This window comes from Cotesia glomerata, linkage group LG9, assembly GCF_020080835.1.
Source record: "Cotesia glomerata isolate CgM1 linkage group LG9, MPM_Cglom_v2.3, whole genome shotgun sequence".
Taxonomy (NCBI): domain Eukaryota; kingdom Metazoa; phylum Arthropoda; class Insecta; order Hymenoptera; family Braconidae; genus Cotesia; species Cotesia glomerata.
This window is the reverse complement of record NC_058166.1, coordinates 222,531-245,712: the sequence shown is the minus strand read 5'-3', so window position 1 is coordinate 245,712 and position 23,182 is coordinate 222,531. Positions and strand designations below refer to the sequence as shown.

Here is a 23,182-nt window from a genome sequence, read left to right as displayed (position 1 = left end):
TATCAGCACAAACTATAGCAAGCTCAAAAATTTCGATTCTGACTTTTTTTCTATGTAAAAAGTGACATGCCATAGATCAAATAATTCGAGAATGCATGGTAATCTTCCAATAGATGGGAAACTACAGGTAAAAAAATACATTTCATAGCTTGCATCTACACTCGCCAGGGTGCGCTGCAATTATTTTTACATAAACTGTAGCTTCAAGGGGATAGTTTGCTATAAAAAATGCAGCCAACGCGAGATTTAAGTTGGTACCAATAGTAAATTTTTATCCACAGATTCGGTAGAATCTGGCGCCAAGTTCCGTTCAAATCCGTTGTAAACCGAGCGCCAGACTACCGAGTGTGTTTACTGTAAGCAGAACGGTATTTTGAGGTTGCAAAATTTTATTTAATTCTACGGTACTTCTTGTTCCTAAATTTCATATTATAACAGTAATTCATGCTTTATTTTACTGATATTAATAAATTACATTCAATTATAATAATTAATCTACTTGAAATTATTAAATTTTATCAGCACAAACTATAGCAAGCTCAAAAATTTCGATCCTGACTTTTTTTCTATGTAAAAAGTGACATGCCACAGACCAAATAATTCGAGAATGCATGGTAATCTTCCAATAGGGATTGAGAAAGAACTGTAGAGGCAGCACTACTGCTGAAAGTGGAGCGCCCTGGTGTTAAAAATTTAAAGCATAGTGATGTAAACAGTGTAATAAATAGTATTAGTTGAAATAAATAATGAAAAAAATAATTAAATTCGGGTTCTTGTCAGTCAAAAATACCCATATTAGGGGTCAAAATGACATAAAAGGAAAAAAATTATTCAAGTCAGGACACGTTTTGAATGGTGTAGAAACAGAAGATTCAAATAAACATTCAACCATAACCTGCTCAGTTGTCACTCAAACCAAAGTTTCCGATATTTACAGTATAAAAATTGATGTTAGTTGATGAAGTTTTTTTTAAATTATTTTTAATATTCGTTAATTAACGAAAGTTATAATTAAATATAAACTTGGTAAAAAGATATCATACTGAAATTAGCCGCCGTTCAACAATTTTTTCATTTTTTTCAACAATTAAATTGCAAGTAAAAAAATACTTTTAAAAAATTGCACGTATAATTTTTTAAATCTTCGACATGTGAAATTTTTTATTTTGATTTTTTTAATAAAGAAAATTATAAAAATTTTCAGATGTAGGCTAATTTAATTTTTATTAAAAAAATGACACTGAGATCAGCTGACATTTGATAATTTTTTAAATTTTTATAACAAATCAATTATCATAAAAAAAATACTTTTGAAAATTTGTACAAATAAGTTTTTTAAATTTCCACATGTGGAATTCTTTTAAAAAATTTTTTAATAATAATTTAATTGTTATAAAAATCTGAAAAGTTGTAAGATGTCTTTTGATTCAGTATCGTAAAAAGTTTCAAAGTCTAGAATTGAATTTTTTTTTTAATTTTCAGTGGAATAGATAAACTTGATGATACTTTTGAAGAAGACATTATGAAAAATTATTTTAATTAAATTAAAAAAATAATTAATTTAACAAATATGTTATTGTTTTGTATACTAGTTGCCACCACTTTGTTTTACATTTTTCTTGGCAGGTGGCGTCAAGGTCATCTTTCTCAATCCCTATAGATGGGAAACTACAGTTAAAAAAATACATTTTACAGCTTGCATCTACACCCGCCAGGGTGCGCTGCAATTATTTTTACATAAACTGTAGCTTCAAGGGGATAGTTTGCTATAAAAAATGCAGCCAACTTGAGATTTAAGTTAGTACCAACTGCAAATTTTTATTATAATTACAAAAAATACTGAAATCCGAACAAAAACAGTTTCACTGTAAAAAATCGCGCCAAGTCCACGTTCATAAGACTACTAAGAAAAAAAAAATTTTTTTTTTTTTTACAAAAAGATATAAAATAGAAAAATTAAAAAATCCAAGTAACCGATATGATTGTATATGATTTTCGGAAATTAAAAAAAATTTTGTTGTAAATTTAAAAATTAAGAAAAAAATTTTAGAACGTACTTGGTGTGCGTCATTGTGTATTTCAATTTTTTTAAAGTCCTAGTAAATAGATTTTACGAATTTCATTAAAAGTAAAATATTTTGCAACCACGCACACTAAATCCGGCGGCCATCATTGTTTCCATGGCAACAGCAAGCTGTCGGCCATAATTGTTTTTAATCGCCCCGCCTCCTTGTTTTAGTTCCGGCGTGCAAGTCAGCTGTTATTTTCTTTAACTTGTTTTTATTGAAATTCATACCAAAAATAACGAACAATTACTGTCTTAGTTTATCAAGAGTATTTTTATATCCGAATAAAATTGTTTTCTGTGAAAAATCGCGCCAAGTTTCGTTCACAAGACTGTTAAGAAAGAAAACATTTTTTGGCGCGATTTTTTACAGTGAAATTGTTTTTGTCCGGATTTATAATTGTCACGTGGAATTTTTTAATTAAGGCAAAGGGTCCAGTTTCTGACACTCTAAGAGTGATGTTAGAGGTTATAACACAATAATTATTATATACAATATTTAATTGGAGTAAATAATTTTTGCATGATAAAAAAATTTAGAATTTCTTGAAAAGATTATCAACGCGAAAGAATTATATGGGACTAGTTTATAATTTAAATTAATGTTTTAAACAGTAACGTTGTAGGACCTAGATTCTGACACTCATTTAGAAAAATTATTCATTATTGGTTAGGTTTACATTATTTAATTAAAATAAAATAAAATCATTCAATAAAAGATAAATTAAACTTGTATTATAATTAAAACACTTTTTTTATGTTAAAAAAAATTTTCAATATTAATTTAACTCTACGATCGTAAATAAAAGCATATTATTATAATATATTAAGTATAATAAATATAAATATTTAAATATATTTCATTGAAACGTCAACAACGAAATAACCTTGATAATAGTTTAAAATTCGGGTGTCAATAACTGCGGCGTTTTTAAAAAAAGTGCCATTCGGCAGCCGAAATGGAAGTAGATTTCATTTTTTACTTATTAATTAAAATTACAATTAGATTTTAACGTACGATTTTTTTTTGTAATCATTAGACTCAAAGTTTACACAGTTATTATATAAAATTTATTATAATCAATAATTATTACATGAGATTTGTTAATTTCTTATTATTTACATGAAATTTGTTATAACTAATCAATTTTGTATAATGTTGACTTAATTTTGGGACCATAAATTTTTTTTTTCATTTATTGTTTAATTATTATTATTAAAATTATTATTATGACATATTCATCTTTAAAATTTACGGAAAATTACGTCATGAGGATAAATACAATAGTTAGATTTTTATGAATTCTACTAAAAATTTCTTAAAAATGATCATAAGATAGATATTTTTTGTTTTAGAAAAAAATGAATGCACACAAATTGAAGCTTAATTTCTCAGCTTTCAGATGCATTTTACAGAAATCGGATATCTCGACGCATTCGAAAGTTATTTGAAGAAAAAGTAGTGAAAGTAACAAATTTTCAAAATTTCAGAATTTTGAAATGCTGTAATTTATAAACTATTTAACCGATTAAGCTTATATTTGAACTTGACCTTCCTAATAGTCTATAGAATAAGTATGTTGAGTTTAGTTCAGATCCCTTGAGAATTCTCCACGCTATCGTCGTGACAAGCCGCGTTATATCGTATATATATATAAACTTTTGAACTACATGTATTTTCTGACTCAGATCATCGAGTTAGTTCGAAATATAGTAAAATTTACGGAAAATTACGTCATGAGGACAAATACAATAGTTAGCTTTTTATGAAATCTACTAAAAATCGACCTAGTTATTGACACCCACATTTTAATACAAAAATGTCATATAAAGTGATATATTATAATTAAAAACTAAAGAATGTATAATAATTAACTAATTTATATAGTTTTTAGTAGATTTTATAAAAATCTAACTATTGCAGCCGTCCTCATAGCGCAACTTTTAAAAAATTTAGCCATTTTCTGACTTAGTTTGTCGAGCTGAGTCAGAAAATATATATAGTTCTAAAGTTTATATATGTATGTATTTATACGATATAACGCGGCTTGTCAGCACGATAGCGTTTTCAATTTATGACCGATTCTTCTCAAACTCAGCATGCTTTATCTATCGATCAAGACCAAGGTTAAGTTCGAAGATGAGCTTAATCGGGCGAGTAATTTGGAAATGACAGGATTTTGAAATTTTGAAAATCGTAAAAATTGATGTTTTTACTACTTCAACTTGGTATAATTACTGAACTAGACAAGATATTGAAATTCGGTAAAATGCATCGTAAAGCTCTTTCAATAAGCTTCAATTTTCACTACTTAGAAGTAGTAGTAGCCTCAATATTACTCCTTTTAGAGTTCGTTTAATGAAACAGTTTTACTGTTGCAGCCGTTTTAGAATTATTGTCTGCATCATAGCTTAATCATGATGTAAATTCAATAATTACGATATTGATCAGTCTTTTGTGTAATGTTTTCGGGTAGGTTGTCAGTAAATATGTCACAAATTAGTTCTAACCATTGTTTTCTTCAACTAAAATTTTATCCGGTTGCAAAATTCTGATTAACTTGAAAACTGTTGTTTCTCAGCAGTTACTTAAAATTTGGACTTTTATAATTCAAATCTTATGATCTGTGCAATTCTTTGGTAAATATTTGAGAAACTTTTTCTTCACAAGATAATTTTTTTTCCAAAATTTGTTGTAAATAGTTTTAAATTTATTATTGAATTTTGTTTTTAATTCATGAATTAAGTTATACATTATCAGTGTTATTATATTATTTTATAAAAAATCAATTTTTCTTATTTGAAAAATCTACTTTCATTTCGGCTGCTTTTTTGGCACGAATGGCCTTTTTTTTTTATATTTTTATACTTTTATGATAAAGAGTTGATTGATTGGATAGACGAACGCTCTTACGTATACTGCTTAGAATATAGCTTAAAAATGGCTTTCACACTCAAGACTTAAAGAATTTTTTTTATTAAGTTATTTTTTTTTTTTCACGGTTGGGAATATAATCAAGTACATAATTAATTAATTTTAATTTAAAAAAAATTTATAAAACTATTTAATGAAATGTTTTTTTTTTTTAATTCAAAATAACGTTAGAAGTGTCAGTAACTGGGTCAGTGTCAGTAACTGGGTCAGTGTCAGTAACTGGGTCAGTGTCAGTAACTGGGTCTTTTACCTTATTTGAGAGGTAAAAAAATTTTTAATGTCAGTTAACTTGAGTGTCTTTTTAAAATTTTCTCAGTGCAAGGTGTTTAGCAACGCAACACGTGGTTAAAGATATTTATCTTCGTGTTGGTTTTTATTTTAAAAAAATGGAATTATCTCAAGCAATTGTTGCATCATGAACTGCCTTCGACTTCTTATCAAGTTTAATAAAATGGTCGTGAGAACGTCGCAGAATGTTAGTACGGACAGCTATCAGGTTAGTTTTTTAATTAAAAAATTTTTTTTTCTTTCTTGACAATGAAAATTGACTTTTGTTGCAAGAGTGCAATTGAGGCGCTTAATAATCTTCAGTCCAATGCTGCCTACCTCAAGAATGCTTCCAGACACACTAATACTCTTAAAGACACCGAGAAATATCTTAAGAGGTAAGAGTTTTTTTTTTTTGTTAATTTCTAGCACTGGAATTATTTTTTTTTTTTTTTTTTTTAGAAAATTTTTTAAATAGTTATTTAAAAAGTTGAAATAAAATTAGTGTAGTTTTAATAATATATTTTAAAAAGATAATTATTTAAATTTTAAAAATTAAAAAAATTTTATTTTAACATTATTTAAAAATCAATTAAAATTAATAAAATTTTACAAAAGATACATTTGTAAATTTTAGAAAAATTATTTTTTAAAAATTGTTTAAAATATTTTTAATAAGGAATTTTTAATTTAAATTTAAATATTCTAGTCATTAAAAAAATAGAATAATAAATTTAATTATTAGATTCTTTAAAAATCATTTTTATTTTATTAAAATTAATAAAATTTTATAAAACATAAATTTGTAAATTTTTAAAAAATAATTAAAAAAAAATTCTTTTAAAGAATTTTGATAAAAAATTTTTTAATTAAAATTAAAAAATTCTAGCCATAAAAAAATAATAGATTGATGAATTTAAGTTTAACAGTATTTAAAAATCATTTTTATTTTATTAAAATTAATAAAATTTTACAAAAGATACATTAGTAAATTTTAGAAGAATAATTTTTAAAAATTCTTTCAAAGAATTTTAATAAAAAATTTTTAGGTAAAGTTAAAAAAATCTAGTCATTAAAAAAATAGTAGAATAATAAACTTAATTATAAATTGTCGTTAATGAAGAAATGACCTTGTATATTATGAAATATTGAAATTTTTGAAGAAGTAAGTTCATTTTGATGTTACACTCATCGAGACCTTTCATTTGAGTACCCACATCAATTTTTCATATATTTTATATATTATATATATGTATATATGATAAATATATAAAAAATGCATGTAGGTACTCAAATGACAGCTCTTGATGAGTGTAACATCAGGATGAGCTTACATCTTAAAAAATGTCAATAATGAAGAAATGACCTTGTATATTGAGAAATATTGAAAATTTTAAAGAAGTAAGTTCATTTTGATGTTACACTCATCGAGACCTTTCATTTGAGTACCCACATCAATTTTTCATATATTTTATATATTTATATATATTATATATATGTATATATGAAAAATATATCAAAAATGCATGTGGGTACTCAAATTAAAGCTCTTGATGAGCGTAACATCAATATGAGCTTATATCTTTAAAATTGTCAATAATTAAGAAATGACCTTATATTTTGTGAAATATTAACATTTTTAAGAATATAAGCTCACTCCGACATAACACTCATCAAGGCCTTTCATTTGAGTACCCACATCAATTTTTCATATATTTTATATATTATATATATGTATATATGAAAAATATATCAAATATGCATGTGGGTACTCAAATGAAAGCTCTTAATGAGTGTAACATCAAGATGAGCTTATATCTTTAAAAATATCAAGAATAAAGAAATGACCTTGTATCTCGTCAACAAATGATATTTTTAAAGAAATAAGCTCATACTGATGTTACACTTATCGAGACCTTTCATTTGAGTACCCACATCAATTTTTCATATATTTTATATATTTATATATATTATATATATGTATATATGAAAAATATATCAAAAATGCATGTAGGTACTCAAATGAAAGCTCTTGATGAGTGTAACATAAATATGAGCTTATATCTTTAAAATTGTCAATAATTAAGAAATGATCTTATATTTTGTGAAATATTAACATTTTTAAGAATATAAGCTCACTCCGACATAACACTCATCAAGGCCTTTTATTTGAATACCCACATCAATTTTCCATATATTTCATATATTTATATATATTACATATATTCATATATGAAAAATATATCAAAAATGCATGTGGGTACTCAAATGAAAGCTCTTGATGAGTGTAACACCAAGATGAGCCTATATCTTTAAAAATGTCAAAAATAAAGAAATGACCTTGTATCTTGTCAACAAATGATATTTTTAAAGATATAAGCTCATCTTGATGTTACACTCATCAAGACCTTTCACTTGAGTACCCACATCAATTTTTCATATATTCTATATATTTATATATATTATATATATGTATATATGAAAAATATATCAAAAATGCATGTGGGTACTCAAATGAAAACTCTAAATAAGTCTAACATCAGGATGAGCTCATATCTTCAAAAATGTCCATAGTTAAAAAAGTACAGTACAATTAAACGTAAATCATTATTTAATAAATCAAAATTTTATTTATTTATAATTCAGAACTAATAATTATTAACGTTGACCATTTTTAATAAAAAAAAAAAAAAAATTCCAGATCCGGAATTACAATAGAAGACCTCAAAAAGCTGTCAATAATCCACGTGGCAGGAACAAAAGGCAAAGGATCAACATGCGCATTTACAGAATCAATCCTCCAGAACCACGGGCACAAAACTGGACTCTACACATCTCCACATTTAGTCTCAGTGCGCGAAAGAATCCGCATAAACGGTCAACCAATCTCCGAGAAATTATTCTCGGAAGAATTTTGGCGGCTGCATACTCGCCTTAGTTCCCAAAAAGACCACGAGAGGGACATGCCGCCGTACTTTCGGTTCCTTACAATTTTAATGTTCCACGTGTTCCTAAAAGCGTCGGTAGATGTCGCGTTAATCGAGGTGGGAATCGGGGGGCTCTACGACTGCACGAACATCATCCCCTCGGCAGTTTGTGTCGGAATAACAAGGTTAGACCTGGACCACACGGCGCTGCTTGGCGATACCATCAGCGCCATCGCAGCGCAAAAAGCGGGAATTTTTAAAAAGTCCGTACCTGCATTTTCAGTTGCTCAGCCCGCGGAAGCAGCTAAGGTTCTTAGAACCAGAGCCAGCGCCATTTGTTGTCCGCTGACTTTCGTTCCAGGAACCTCGAGTGTCTTCAAGAGTCCGCCGGTTCTGGGAATCGCTTCGGATGTTCAGCAGGCGAACGCAGCGCTGGCAGTCGAGTTGGCAAGAACCTGGATGAACAGTCGGAGAGGAACAATCGGTTATTTTGATGTTGGAACAGTGGAACAGGCTCTTAAATCCTGCAGGTGGCCCGGAAGGACTCAAATTTTGAAGACCAAGTTCGTAGATTTTTACCTAGATGGCGCTCATACGCCAGAGAGCGTTAAATGTTGCGCAGAGTGGTTCCTAAAGTTCCGGAAACCGATGGAACCATCTGTTCTTATTTTTAATTCAACCGGGAACCGAGATTCCAGGAACCTCCTTGAGATTTTGCGGAACATTGGCTTCTTCTTGGCAATTTTTGTTCCAAATTTTGCAGGATTTGCTTCTAATGAGCAAGAGAACCGCCTCCTGCCGGTAAATGAACAAACTAAGAGGTGTAAAATTAATTACGACCTCTGGGTTGCACTGAACAATCACGGCGCATGCGCAGAATCTGTTCCTGCGCGGAACAACCAACGCGCATGCGCAGAAACTGTTCCAGCTCGGAACAGCCGTAGCGCATGCGCAGAATCTGTTCGCGAGGCACTGGAGGTTATTAAAACCGAGTTCCCGGAACAGAGGGCGCAAGTTCTTGTCACTGGCTCGCTACATCTTGTTGGAGCTGCTTTAGCGATTCTAGACCCGGAACTTACCATGAAGAGCGACTACTGATCTGGGAAAAATTATAAAAATTGTTATTTGGTTTTTTATTGTTATAAAATAATTTTACTAACAATTATCACGGCTAGTGGCACAAATCTCTTAAATTTAATTAATTAATTGTAATTTTTGACTTTTGTACTGGTTAATAAATTATTTACATCACTTAACGGTAAAAAATTAGGGAAGAATTATATAATTATTTTTACAAATTAAAATAACTTTGGGTGGTACTCTAGCTCGGATTCTGCTTCCGTGTCGGAGAGTGAAAGGGATATTCCGGGGCGACGTCGCAGGCGGTTGTCTTCAGGGCTCTGGAATTTAAATTTTTATTATTAGAATTGTTTATTTGAGGGAGAATTTGGGTTAATGTAATTGGAGAAAATAAATGACTAATGATAAGGAAAAATGAAAAAAAAAATCAAGTTATTTAAACAATTTTAAGACAAAAAAAAAATTAAGATTATGTTCAAGAAAAATATTTTTTTTTCAATTATAAAAATTAAGATTGTTTGAGGCAAAAATTATCTTTGCAAAGGTAAAAGGGCGCATAAATTATTATAAGTCCTTTTACCTTTAGGCACGCGATATCCTCTACAAGGATTCTAGACCAAACTCTTGATTAGTAATTTAGTAATTTTTTAGCAATTTAGAATTTTAAAATTTTCACACTTCCGCGTAACTATTGTAAGTAATATTAAACCATGGTTAACTAGTTTAGGCTCGAAAACTTTCGATAAATTTATTTCTAATGATTGTTATATACTAATCGAATCGATTTCACATCCTCTACAAGGATTTTAAGCTAAACAGTTGATTAGTTTATTGTTTTTAAAACAATAAGAGAAAATAAGGGACAAAACGCTTCAAAACTCTCGATAAATTTATTTCTGATGATTATTATATACTAGTCGATTCTTTTTTGCATCCCCTACAAGGTTTTCAGGCCAGACAGTTGACAAGTTTATATTTTTTCAACTTCCCCTTAAAAATTAATCTTGTTTTCTTTTAAATTTTTTATATCAAATTTCATCAAAATTTCTCTTATTTTTTCTTTGAATTATACTAATTTTTTATTCTGAATTGTTTCCTTATTCACAGTCTAAAAATTTGAGTCAATTTTATTATTTTATTATTTTTTTATTATAATTCTATTATTATTTTAATACTTTTCATAATTTTTTTATCCTGTATTTTTTCCTTATTTAAACTCGAAAAATTTGAGTCAATTTTATTATTTTTTATCATAATTTTATTATTATTTCAATACTTTTTATTATTTTTTAATTCTGAATTTTTCACTTATTTAAAGTCTAAAAATCTGAGTCAATTTTATTATTATCATTATTCTATTATTTTTTTATTATAATTTTATTTTGAATTTTTTCCTTATTTAAAGTCTAAAAATTAGAGTATTAACTAGGGCTGTACAATTTCGCCGGTTAATCCGGTTAAAAAAGTTAGCTAATTTAATTAGCCAGTTAGCTGGCCAGCTTAGCTAATTTAACCGATTAGCCGAATTAGCTTAGCTAATTAGCCAACGGCTTAACCGGTTAACCTAGCTTAACTCAACTAATTAGCCGCCCTGATTAAAAATACTCATTGAAAAGTATTGAAAAAGATGAGAATTGAATACTTTTGAACAAATCCTATTCCACAAGTTTTTCATCTGAACATTAAATTAATACTTTTCAATTATATTGAATCTAAAAATAATATAAGAATTTCTGAACACCTAAACAATTGAAAAAGATTCAAATGAATTGACATTTTCAATATTTTTGAATCATCCTCAATAACAAAATAATGTCGAATTTCGGGTTACATGTAGGATTAAAAAAGATTTAAATGAATTAACAGTTTTCAATCTTTTTAAATCCTTCTCAATACCAAAATAGTTTCGCATTTCCGATCATGCGTTGTATTAAAAGAAATTAAAATAAATTGAAAGTTTTCAATCCCAAAATAGTTTCATATTTTGGATCACGTGTAGGGTAAAAAATTAAAATTAATTGAAAGTTTTAAATTTTTGTGAATCTTTTCAAAACAAAAATAGTTTTCTATTTTGGGTCACGTGTAGAATTAAAAAAATTCAAATGAATTGATAGTTTTCAATGTTTTCTGTATTTTTATTAACTAAAGCCAAAATATCTATCTCCAATTCTTTAGAAAGTTTATCTCTTGAAATCAACTGAAGTTTTTTTTTCTTAGAAACCGTAAAACTCAAATTTTTTCACTGAGTGATCAATTAAAGATCACTAAGTGGTCTATTCTTGATAGACTATTAGTGGATTTATTATTGATCATGAGCTGATCAATAGTGATTTACTAGGAAATTATTTATTGGTCATTGAGTATTCATGAATTGATCATTCAGTGATCATAAATTGATCGCTGAGTAATTTAATAAGGTGAAAAATTATAAAGCTTTATTAAACATTGAAAGAAAAATTTTTTTTATAATATTATTATTGATCCGTTTTCTTATGATTAGAAGCTACTTAAAAATGATTTTTAATCATTTTTATCTGCTATTGTTTAACCCTTTAGAGTCAGAGGATCTTGAAACGTCTTTGCGTGAGAGTAGTGGGGGGAGCGCAAATCCATAGTAAGACCCAAGAGTGGGGTTTCAAGGTCAGACTCTAAAGGGTTAAAAAATTGTTACAAAAAAATTAGGAAAACGGTTGACCCTAAAGGCCATCCCTGCAACTTCCCGCTAATTCCGTTAATACCTGGCCGCTTTTTTGAGCTCTTCGAGCTCAAAAGTACAATCTGTGTTGTTTTAAGCTCTCCGAGCTCAAAAAGATACCTTTTCTATGCTTTTGAGCTCTTTGAGCTCAAAAAGTCTGATAGAAGTTTCATAGAACACTATTTTTTCAATGTTCATACACGGGAAAAATTTCTGGGAAAATTTACGATACAACTATTGTAAAGCTAGACTATACTTTTATTACTATCAATTGTCACATATTTTAAGAAGAAAAATACTATTTATTCATGAAAAAATACGATATTACTATTGTAAAAGTAAAGAGATGAAAATTTCCAATGCTGCCTCTGTATCTTTCCAATAGAACTATAGCAAATTTTACAATAGTTGAATTGGAATGTTTCTCAATTAGTGTGAGTGATGGCCGTGCACAGCGCTAGACTCCGAGTTTATGTAAATGTTAATGGATATGGGTCTTAGTTTACCTCGGATAGCGTAGAGGGAGAGTCTCGGGCTGCGAACACAGAGTTCCGGGTTCGATTCCCAGATAACACGAAAATGCCGGTTTCTTTTTTCGATTACTGTACAGGTACCAATTAGTCCAACCTTCTATCTCTCTCCCTCCCTAATATTTCTTTTAAAAACCAACTGTGAATTTTACAATAGTTGAATTGTAAAGTTCACAACACATATTGTATAATTTGCTCTATAGTATCCAACTTTTTAAGACTCTTGCTAGTCTTATTTGTTGGATAAAATTTAATAGTAGATCGTAAAATTACTAAATAAGAAATATAGTCCACCGTTACTATTTTATTTAGTAAAAATTACAATAGTAAAATAGTAAAAACTCCTTCAATTTTCTTTCCGTGTACCGCAATAACTTTTTAATGAATGAACCGATTTTTACGCGGTTGGCGGCATTCTACGCAGTTTTTTAAGCCTTATAAATAATTTCTAAATTTCAATTGGTCAAACTAGAAATTTCGGAGTAACTCTGAAAAAACACTTTTTTCTGTTTTCTTTCGTTCACGATATCTCTCGAACGAATCAACCGATTTTGACCGGATTGGCGGCGATCGACGTGGTTTTCAAGGTTGAGAGCTGATTAGTTTTTGGAATCGATCGGTTGAGCCGTTTAAAAGTTATCCCAAAAAAACCACTTCAGAAAAAAAATTTTTTCCTACTTTTTTTTAGATTTCTCCAAATTTCTCAAAATCTATCAGTCCGAATCGGTTCAAATTAACAGAAAATCTAAGTTTGGCGAAGCCCTTTCGAATGGCACCAACCGCGATGAAATCGGTTCAACCGTTCAAAGTTATAAGAGGTTTACATACTTACACACACACATACCCTAGTAGAAATGAAATCAAGTTTTTAGCCAGTAACTGGCCAGTCTTACTAGACTTAAACCAGTAACTGGCCAGTGTAATATCCAGTTTCTGTCTAGTAACTGGCCAGTTTTACTAGAGATCTAACAAAACATTATGGCGGCTTTAGTGAAACTGTCAGTTTCGAATTCTGAGGTTATTAGGCGTTATTAAAATTGTCAAATAAATTCAAAATAATGTTTAATAAACGATATGATATAAAAAGTTTCATTTATGTGTACATTATAAAATAGATAACATCATTAGTCTGATAGACTAATAATAAATCTAACAATAGAATAAGAAAATAATTATTTTGAATTGGAGATTTGTTTTAATACTTACAGTCACAATTTATATATTGTGTCATTTTTTTCACTGTATCCATTTTGAAATATATACTGGAAATTATTTACACGTTAATAAACACTAATTTTTGATTGATTTATACTGTTTTTAACAATAATAATTACAATAATGATGCGTACAGGTTAACAAAAAAAATAAACAAACATACACACACTAGTAAAGATACACTGTCGGTGTAACTAATGTTTATGACTTAGTTGTAGGTGGCGCGATTTCAAGTTTTTACTCGATATCACTGGCCAGTTACTGGTTTATATCCAGTGAAAACTCGATTATTTCTACTAGGGTACATACAGACATAGTGACACCCTCGCGGGAATAGTCAGGAAAGCTTCCTAGGACCCTCAAAACGTCAGAGATCTGATGTAAAACTCGATTTTCCGAAAAACGGGGTAAAACCAATAACTTCCCTTTTTTGAAAATTTTCAATTTTCTTAGCGGGAAGTTAAAAATCATGAAGAACAGAAAAACGAGTTAAAAAGTTCCGGAAACATTCCTCAGAAAAGTTCCGATTATGAGACGATCCGGAACTTTGCGGAACTCTTTTAGAAACAGTATTAAAAAAAAATTTACTCTACAAACTTTTAAGTAAACCGAAAATTTGAAATTCTTCAAATTTTTTAGGAACTTTCACGGAACATTTTCGAACTCTTTGGAAACAACATTAAAAAGTTTGCCCACAAACTTTTGAGTAACCAAAATTTTCCAATTCTTAAAATTTATTATAAACTTTTGCTTGGAACTTTGCGGAACTTTTCAGAACTTTTCAATGTTTTTGGAACTTTTTAATACTGTTTCTAAAAGAGTTCAGGAAACGTTCTACAAACTAAATTATCTATCCGGAATATAAAAATGAGCTATTTAACCGGTTTAGCAGTTGGCTAATTAGCTGAGTTAAGCTAGGTTAACCGGTTAAGCCAGTTGGCTAATTAGCTAAGCTAATTCGGCTAATCGGTTAAATTAGCTAAGCTGGCTAATTAACTTTTAACCGGCCAAATTGTACAGCCCTATTATTTTCACTTTGAATTTTATTAATTTTTTCCTTATTTAAGGTCTAAAAATCTGAGGTCAATTTTATTATTTTTATCCTGAATTTTTTCCTTATTTAAAATCTAAAATTAGAGTCATAATTTTATATATATACGTGATATATACGTCATGACCCCATATATATACGTGACTTGAATAAAGTAGTCAGTACTTGTCTCCGGATAGCTTAACTGGTAGAAACCCTTGGCGCGTAACCGAAGATCTGGGTTCGATTCCCAGTCTGGGCTGTCTGATTATTTTTCAATTACGGGAAAATTCCCACTGAGTAGGTCCCCCCTTTCCCCTATCCGTTCTTTCTGCCAACTCCTTAAAATTTGCTTTAATATGGCTTTTAAGGTGGATTAGAGTCGTAACATTTAATAATTTTTTAAACTTACCTGATCTAAAATTCCGCAGTAGGTTCCGAAGCTTATATCCAACCTCATGATTATCTTCCTCCATATCCAGCTTCATACTCTTCAAACTCATCGGACTCGGAATCAAGATCAAGATCGTACCTCCTGTTCCTAGTGAGAGACCTTGCAGACCATCTGCGCAAGATCGGTGAGTGTACGAAGAAATGGAGTCCTGATTGGACTGATGCTTAGCACGGAGAGCCTTGGCAGTCTCTCTATCAGCGTTGAACCTAGGTAAGACCCCAGCGCTTGCTCTGGCCTTCAAAGTAGGTTTTCCGTGATGGTACCCGACGTCCTTGATCTCGATCGAAGTTCGCTTAACAGGGGTCTTGTATCTATCAATTGGCGGGCGGATGTACTCGCAGTAGTCCGAGACTTGACCTCCTCCAATTGGCGGACGCAGCTTGACGTAAGCGAGCCTTGACTGGATGTCCGGGAGGTTTGGGACCCTTCACTGGGGTCGCAAAAGGGTTCCAGCGTTTCCAGAGCAGCCACCACCCGGACAGCGAGTCTCCGTAGTTTGTTAGGTCAGTATCGTCCTGGGATCCAGCGTCAATGGCCAGGATGTGGTGTGCTCACTTGTCTTAGCATTATGTCAGCTGGTGCAATTTTTTAATGATTATTTATACTTTTAAGGACTTTTTGCAAATTACCTGGGACATTGTTTACACGTAACACCGTCGACTAACAGAATGCCCCGTCTAGCGGGTCGCAAAATCCGGAGGAAACACCCCGCTATTGTTGTCATACTTGCGCGTACGTACTTCCATAATGGGCTAGGTTAAGTGGGGAAATTAGCAAAATACTTTACTGACCCTCTAAGGGTCGTTTAGGAATCCAACTAAGCCATAGTTATCAAATTGTCACAACCCTGGTTTTAAGCTATTATTTTTATCTTGGTTCCTATTGGTCAAAAAAATTTTTGAAATAAAAGTGGCAACTTAGAGTTTCCTTTATAAGGTGAAAATTTGTCCGGATTACGAGAGATTTTGATTACAAAAAGTTATGGAATTTTGAAGAACAAGAACTCGGAAATTCCTGAAAAATTTGATTGGTTTCTGTTTTTTAAAAGACTATTTTATTAAAGAAACTATTGATTTTAGAAAAAACTTTTGAGACAAAAATTGCCAGCTTAGAGTTTTCTTTATAAGATAAAAATTGTCCGGATCAAAATTTTAATTATAAAAAAGTTATGGCAATTTAAAATCAAAAACTCAGAATATTCCCCAAAGAGGGTTTTGAACTGGGGGCGCTGAAAAGCTTTAAAAAAAAATTTTTTGTCTAAAGAAGTTGTAGTGGGTCTTAAAGTTGAAAGGTCTAAGGATAATAAAAATCCCGGCAAAGACATAAAAATAATTAGTTTAATATTTTTAATCTCAAGTCAAAGTTTAAAAATTGTAAAGTTTAAAATTTGGATCTTACAATCAATCTTTAATAATTTTTAAGCTCAGTTCCTATTGGTCTAAAAAAAAACTTTTTAGAACAAAAGTTGTAGCTTACATTCTCTTCTTTGAGGACAAAATTTGTCCGGTTTAAAATTTTTATTAGAAACAAAGTTATGGCTTTTTAAAAAGTTAAAAAACACGACAAATTTCCTCAAAAATCAAGTTTTTGAGTTGGGGGCGCTGAAAGCTTTGCGGAAAAAATTTTTCTTCTAAAAAAGTTGGCAGTGAGGTTTTAAAGCTGAGAAGGTCTAAGGATTCTAAAAATGCCGAGCAAAGACATATAAATAATTATTCATCTATTTTTAATTCTTAATCAAAGTTTAAAAATTGTAAAATTTGAATTTTGAACTAATTAACTTTAAAAAATTTTATCTTGGTTCATATTGTTCTCCTAAAAAACTTTTGGGACAAAAGTTGTAACTTAATGATCTCCTCTTAAAGAAAAATTTGTCCGGTTCAAAATTTTTGATTCAAAAATGTTATTGAGCTTTAAGGTCAAATACTTGGAAAGGATATTCTTTAAAAATGGGTTTTTTTGAGTTGGGGCGCTGAAAACTTTATTGAAAAAATTTTTTTCAAAAAAAAAAACTTTTAACGGTGGGTTTTAAAGCTGAAGGTCTAAAGTTCTAAAATCCCGGCAAAGACATAAAAATAATTAGTTGTCTATTTTTAATTTGAAGTCAAAAAATAATTTCTTTAAACCAGGGTTGCGATTTTTGGAAAAATATTAAATAAGGAATAAAAAAAAATATGCGATGCATCTTGTCGACGGGAGCAGTCGGGAAATGTCACCAAGTAAATATGAGTAAAAAATTTACCTGGCAGATTATTGACTTCGTACCCGCCGTCCAAGGGAAGTGAGATGGCCATCTGTTGGATCACACAGGGGTGGCATATAAGCCAGACCCAGTGACAGTGAACTCTAATGTAACGCCACAGCGATCACTAAGCACGTCATCTATCTATTATAATAAGATCATCTAATCGAGTCGAGGTTTATTCCTTGACAGCTTTTCCGATTTTAAATTTAGCATCTACCGCGAAGTACGTCAACTTTAATTTAAAAGTAAAACTTCGCTCCCGTCATTAACAAAAGCAGGAAAATGATCGAGGTGCTGAGATGTTGTGAGATTGAGTATTAAAAAAGCTGTCTAATTTCTAATGAATTAGCTTACGTATTCCCAATTTCGATCATGCTATTGTTAATTATTATTAATTATTAACAAAATAAGAAAGATGTTAGGAATACCGTGGTCAAGTTAAACTCAACGAATACTCGACCATGTGTGTGCGTGCGCATACAAGAAGCCGTGATGTCTGTCGTGATTATAAACGGAAGCCAAAGGGGTCCCTCGACCTGGCAGGTTGTTCGCCGAGGGTCGTCTGGATTGTCTTGTTGAAGTCACTTTCCGGAGAACATTGAAGTCATCGGGTTAGAGTCAGGTCTAATATTTGCCTCCACCACTGTGTCATTTTTTCTGAAAAAATTTATTTTATTATTAAATTGCACTGTACTTCTTTAAATATTGATGCTTTTTAAGATACAAGCTCATCCCGATGTTAGGCTCATCAAGAGCTTTTATTTGAGTACCCACATGCATTTTTGATATATTTTTCATATATAATATATATTTTAAATATATAAGCTCATCTTGATGTTACACTCATTAAAGAGCTTTCACTTGAGTACACTTACACATGCATTTTGATATATTTTTCATATATACATATATATATAATATATATAAATATATGAAATATGATGGCTTGATGCGGGTACTCAAATGAAAAGAGCCCGATGAAGTGCAACATCGAGATGAGCTTTATATCTTCTAAAATGTCAATATTTCTAAGATACAAAGGTCATTTCTTCATTAGTAACATTTTTAATGATATAAGCTCATCTTAATAATTTATGCTTATCAAGAGCTTTCATTTGAGTACCCACATGCATTTTTGATATATTTTTCATATTTACATATATATAATATATATAAATATATATGAAATATATGAAAAAATTGATATGGAGTACCTTGAAACTTGACAGAGGTATGAACGAGCTTATATCTTCCGGGACCAGGCTTATCTTCATGTCCAATATTCTCACAGATACAAGATCATTTCTTCATTATTAACATTTTTTAACGATATAAGCTTTCATCTTGATATTACACTCATCAAAAGCTTTCATTTGAGAGTACCCACATGCATTTTGATATATTTTTAACCTTATACATATATATAATATATATTTTAAATATATAAAAAAGCTCATCTTGATGTTACACTCATTAAGAGGCTTTCATTTTAGAGGTGCCCACATCAATTTTTTCATATATTCATATATATTATATATATATGTATATATGAAAAATAAAATCAAGCACAAGTAATGGTAAAATGAATGATGGTGGCACCTCGGACATGGCTTGCTCTCTTCAAAAATGTCAATATTTCATAGATACACTAAGATCATTTCTTATTTATTGACATTTTTAAAAGATATAGCGCGCATCCTGATGTTACACTCATCAAAGAGCTTTTCATTTGGTTGCCCACATGCATTTTGATACCTTTTCTGCATATACGCATATATATGCTATGCCTATATATATATACTGCTATATATATATATATACATGATAAATATGATGTATAAATATATGAAAAAATTGATGTGGGTACTCAAATGAAAAGTCTTAATGATCTGTAATGACATGTCTTTAAATATGGTCACGACATACAAGGTAATTTCTTGGTTATTAGCATAATTAAAGCTGGCGCTTCGACCATTCTCGGGCGCTTCTGTGTCGTCGCGTCGTAATGTGTTCCTTTCTCCATGCGCCACTGCTGCCCCCATGAAGGAACCGATGCTCCACGCCCCCTACCATGTCCAGCATAGGAGATCCCCGCTTCTACGAATGGCTTTTGGCATTCCGACGTGAGAGCTGCACCCGCGAAGCGCCCCCACCGCCAGAACTGGAGCCTACTGATGTTCCTGTTAGCCACCGCGCAAGTCTACTGAGAGAATCGCTGTGCGTTCACGTTCGGATTTCCGACGACATTAACGCACAGGCACAGTTCGTTTCTGGAACCGAAAAATTACGGTTAGAACTTTGGAACCGGTTGGAATTTTCGAACCGGATTAATTTTAGTGAAAAGAGGAGACTTTTTACTATAATTTTTGTTTCAAAAGTTTTTTTCGAGGACCAATAGTTCCCCAGATAAAAATTTATAATGATCCAATCTTTGTTAATATTAATGTCTAAACTTTGACCACTAGTTAAATGATGATAACTTTGGAACTAATTACAATTTTTGAACCGGACAAATTTTATCTTAAAGAAGAAACTAAAAGCTACAATTTTTGTATCAAAAATTTTTTTTAGGACCCAAATTTTCCTAGATAAAAATTATATAAGCTTCATACTTATCGAATAATTGTTAATGTCCAAATTTTGACCAATATTCAAATGTTCATAACTTTGGAACTAAATATAATTTTTGAACCGGACAAAATTTGTAGCAAAGAAGAGGCTACAAGCTACAATATTTGTCTCAAAAATTTTTTCTAGGACCAAAAGATTTCTAGATAAAAATTATATAAAATTCATCCTCATCAAATAATTGTTAATGTCCAAATTTTGACCATTATTTAAATGTTCATAACTTTGGAAATAATGATCATTTTTAAACCGGACAAATTTTGTCTCAACAAGGAGATTAAAAGCTACTAATTCTTATCCCTAAAAATTTTTTGGGACCAAAATTTTCTAGATAAAAAATTATATATAGCTTCATACTCATCAAATAATTGTTAATGTCCAAACTTTGACCACTAGTTAAATGGTCATAACTTTTTGGAACTGAGTATTATTTTTGAACCGGACAAAAATTCATTTTTAAAGAAGAAACTAAAATTTTTGTCCCGAAATTTTTTGGAGACAAAAATTTCCCTAGATAAAAATTATATAAAAATTAAACATCCTCATCAAATAATTGTTAATGTCCAAATTTTTGGCCATTAGTTAAATGAAGCCACTAACTTTAGAAGCTAATTACAATTTTTTTAACTGGACAAATTTTATTTTAAAAGGAGGACTAAGAGATGATATTAAAGGTTAGCCAGTCACTTGACCATTTTTCATTTTCTTTCTTAATAAAATAAATTTGCTTTTTGAAAAAATAATTTTTTAAAAAAAATTTGATTTTTTAATTTTCACTAAATATTATGTGGATTTTTTTTGACATAATTTATTTGTTCGAAAAAAATTCTTAAGAATTATACAAATATCCAGTTGAATTAATTTTTCATACTAAAAGCTACAATTTTTGTCCCCAAAATTTTTTTTTTTCGGACGAAGAATAAAATCAAAAAGAAGACTTACAATTCTATACTGCGACACTCCTGGTGAACATTCTCTTAGGACACTGAACTTATGATGATGACTGGAGGCCCAGCTCCTCATGGTCCACCACTCGGTTCTGGCATTGCTGGGCCTCCTGACCGCATGTTCCTTGTGGAGAAGCACCCAGCTCCTTCTGCGTCCTCATAGCAAGTCTCTCTCGACCTCGCCGTTCCGGATTCTTCCCAAGGGTCCGGAGGAGAGTTTTGTCTCCCAACCCCACGATCAAAAGCTCACAATCGACTTGGCAGAACACACACCTCTGGGTCCAACTGTGTGGAGTCGAGTCACATTAATTTTAAGAGATCCGGTGCTGGTCTCCTGCTGCGAGCCGGAAATCGGCAGAGTGCGTTGGGCGTCTCCATGATACTGGTGCCCAGCGTCTTCTCACAACGTCAGAGGTCAGCCTTATGCAGGTCCAATTGCGCAGAGCGAGGGAGTGGTACAGCTCGTAGGTGAACGCCGTTAGAGGGACATCTTCGGAAACTGGAACTATCGCAGCTGTCCGGTTACCTGGGATGGTCTAGCGTCGAGAATGTTGACTGCTGCCAGGTCGGTGCTGGAGTTTTTATTGATGATCTTGTTGTTGCTACTTGCTGCCAGCTTCCTAGAATTCGATGACCTGAAAAATTAAATCATACAGATACATAGTGAGAAGTACAGCGCAGAACTATTGACATTTTAGGGTATAAAGCTCATCCCGATGTTCACATCAGGAACCTTTCATTTGAGTACCCACATCAATTTTCATATATTTATATATTATATATCATAAATAATAGAAAAATATCAAGAAAATGCATGTATGAGTATTCAAATAAAAAGCTCTCTGATTAATGGCCATAAGGGGATTGTTTCTCATAAAAATGACCTTGTGATCTCTTATTTATGAAGCATCAATGACATTTTTAAGCTTGATAGCAAGCTCATCCGATGTTACTAATCGAGACCTTTCATTTGAGTACCCACATCAATTTTCATATATTTTATATATTTGTATCATAATATATATGTATATATAATATCAAAATATAATGTGGAGTATTCAAATGAAAAGCTCTTGATAAGCGTAACATCGCGGGATGGCTGTTAATAATCTTGTGACTATTGGAAATTTATAAAGAGATAAACTCACCTCGATGTTGCACTCATCCGAGACCCTTTCATTGGTGCCCGTAATTTTTCACTATATTTCATATATTTATATATATTATATATGTGTAAATATGAAAAAAATAATATCCAAAATGCATGTGGGTATTTAAAGTAGCTCTGAAATCGCTTTTCTTTTGACTGGGATGACTTATATCTTTAAAATGTTAATAATGAAATGACCTTGATGTCTTGTGAACTATCGACATTTTTGAAGATATAGCTTATCCTGATGTTCCACCTATCAAGTACCACATCAATTTTTTCATATATTTCACATATATTTATATATTAACTCTTATATATATATAATGAAAATATCAAAAAATAACGTGGAACATAAATGAAAAAAAAAACCTGAGTGTAACATCGAGATGAGAGCTTATTTTCAAAGTTGCTAGTTAGAATGAAATAAGTTACCGAGGAAATGAAATTAATAAGCCTGGTAACAGTCAGCCAACAGGAAGGTCCTTCGGGTAGCAAGCCAGGTTCAGTCCTGACCATTTCCAGCAGTCCATTACTTACTTTCCGCTATAAGCGGCAATCTTTTCTTTTCCGTTCTTGTGGTGGTGCGGCCTCAAATGCGCTTCAGGGTTATGAAGGTCCACGAGAGTCCGACTCATCTCCTTGCCGATGAGCAGCGCGTCCACTCTCCAGGAACAGCAGTCAAAGGTGAAGTCACAAGCAGACTGCGGGCGCTTCAGGCCACAATGTTCGCCGTGCCAACTTTATCGTCGGCTTCTCTCGCATTATCGCGAAGAGCCGTCTGCTTGCTCAGAAGGGGCTATCCTGCTCGGGGTGCCTGCTCTTAATGTGGCAAAGGTGATGAGGTTCACCTAAATAGCCAATATTATTATTAAAAAATTATTTAGAGGTAATTTAATATTATTATAAATATTTTGTCACCAAATAAAAAATAAATTGTTCTTATTTTAATATTTACTTCACATGACTTGTGAGGAAATATAAATAAATGGAATTTTGTTTTTTATTGAATAATGA

At 31.0% G+C, this 23,182-nt stretch overlaps 1 protein-coding gene, 1 long non-coding RNA gene and 2 pseudogenes across 2 annotated transcripts; 1 reads left to right on the top strand and 3 right to left on the bottom strand.

Annotated features, from left to right (window-relative positions):
• The first annotated feature begins 2,303 nt into the window (after positions 1 to 2,303).
• Positions 2,304 to 9,306, top strand: LOC123271472 (folylpolyglutamate synthase, mitochondrial-like). The gene is made up of 4 exons (XM_044737821.1): positions 2,304 to 2,533; positions 5,317 to 5,496; positions 5,562 to 5,665; positions 7,969 to 9,306. The coding sequence occupies exons 2-4, from the start codon at positions 5,416 to 5,418 to the stop codon at positions 9,290 to 9,292; spliced, it is 1,509 nt and encodes a 502-aa protein (XP_044593756.1). The 5' UTR covers positions 2,304 to 2,533; positions 5,317 to 5,415; the 3' UTR covers positions 9,293 to 9,306.
• Positions 9,307 to 9,452: 146 nt separating this feature from the next.
• Positions 9,453 to 15,317, bottom strand: LOC123271473. The gene is made up of 2 exons (XR_006510880.1): positions 15,157 to 15,317; positions 9,453 to 9,594 (listed from the first exon to the last, which is right to left on the bottom strand). It is a non-coding gene; the product is annotated as an uncharacterized LOC123271473 (long non-coding RNA).
• A 5-nt stretch (positions 15,318 to 15,322) lies between these two features.
• On the bottom strand, positions 15,323 to 18,714 carry LOC123271681 (annotated as a pseudogene).
• Positions 18,715 to 21,014: 2,300 nt separating this feature from the next.
• Positions 21,015 to 22,803, bottom strand: LOC123271680 (annotated as a pseudogene).
• Between the last annotated feature and the right edge of the window lie 379 nt (positions 22,804 to 23,182).

What these genes read in the sequence shown, in the direction of transcription:
- LOC123271472 (XM_044737821.1), top strand. Translation starts at nt 5,416, where the DNA reads ATGAACTGCCTTCGACTTCTTATCAAGTTTAATAAAATGGTCGTGAGA. An exon ending in TTAGTACGGACAGCTATCAG is followed by an intron (nt 5,497 to 5,561) that starts GTTAGTTTTTTA and finishes TTTTGTTGCAAG; the next exon opens with AGTGCAATTGAGGCGCTTAA. An exon ending in ACCGAGAAATATCTTAAGAG is followed by an intron (nt 5,666 to 7,968) that starts GTAAGAGTTTTT and finishes AAAAAATTCCAG; the next exon opens with ATCCGGAATTACAATAGAAG.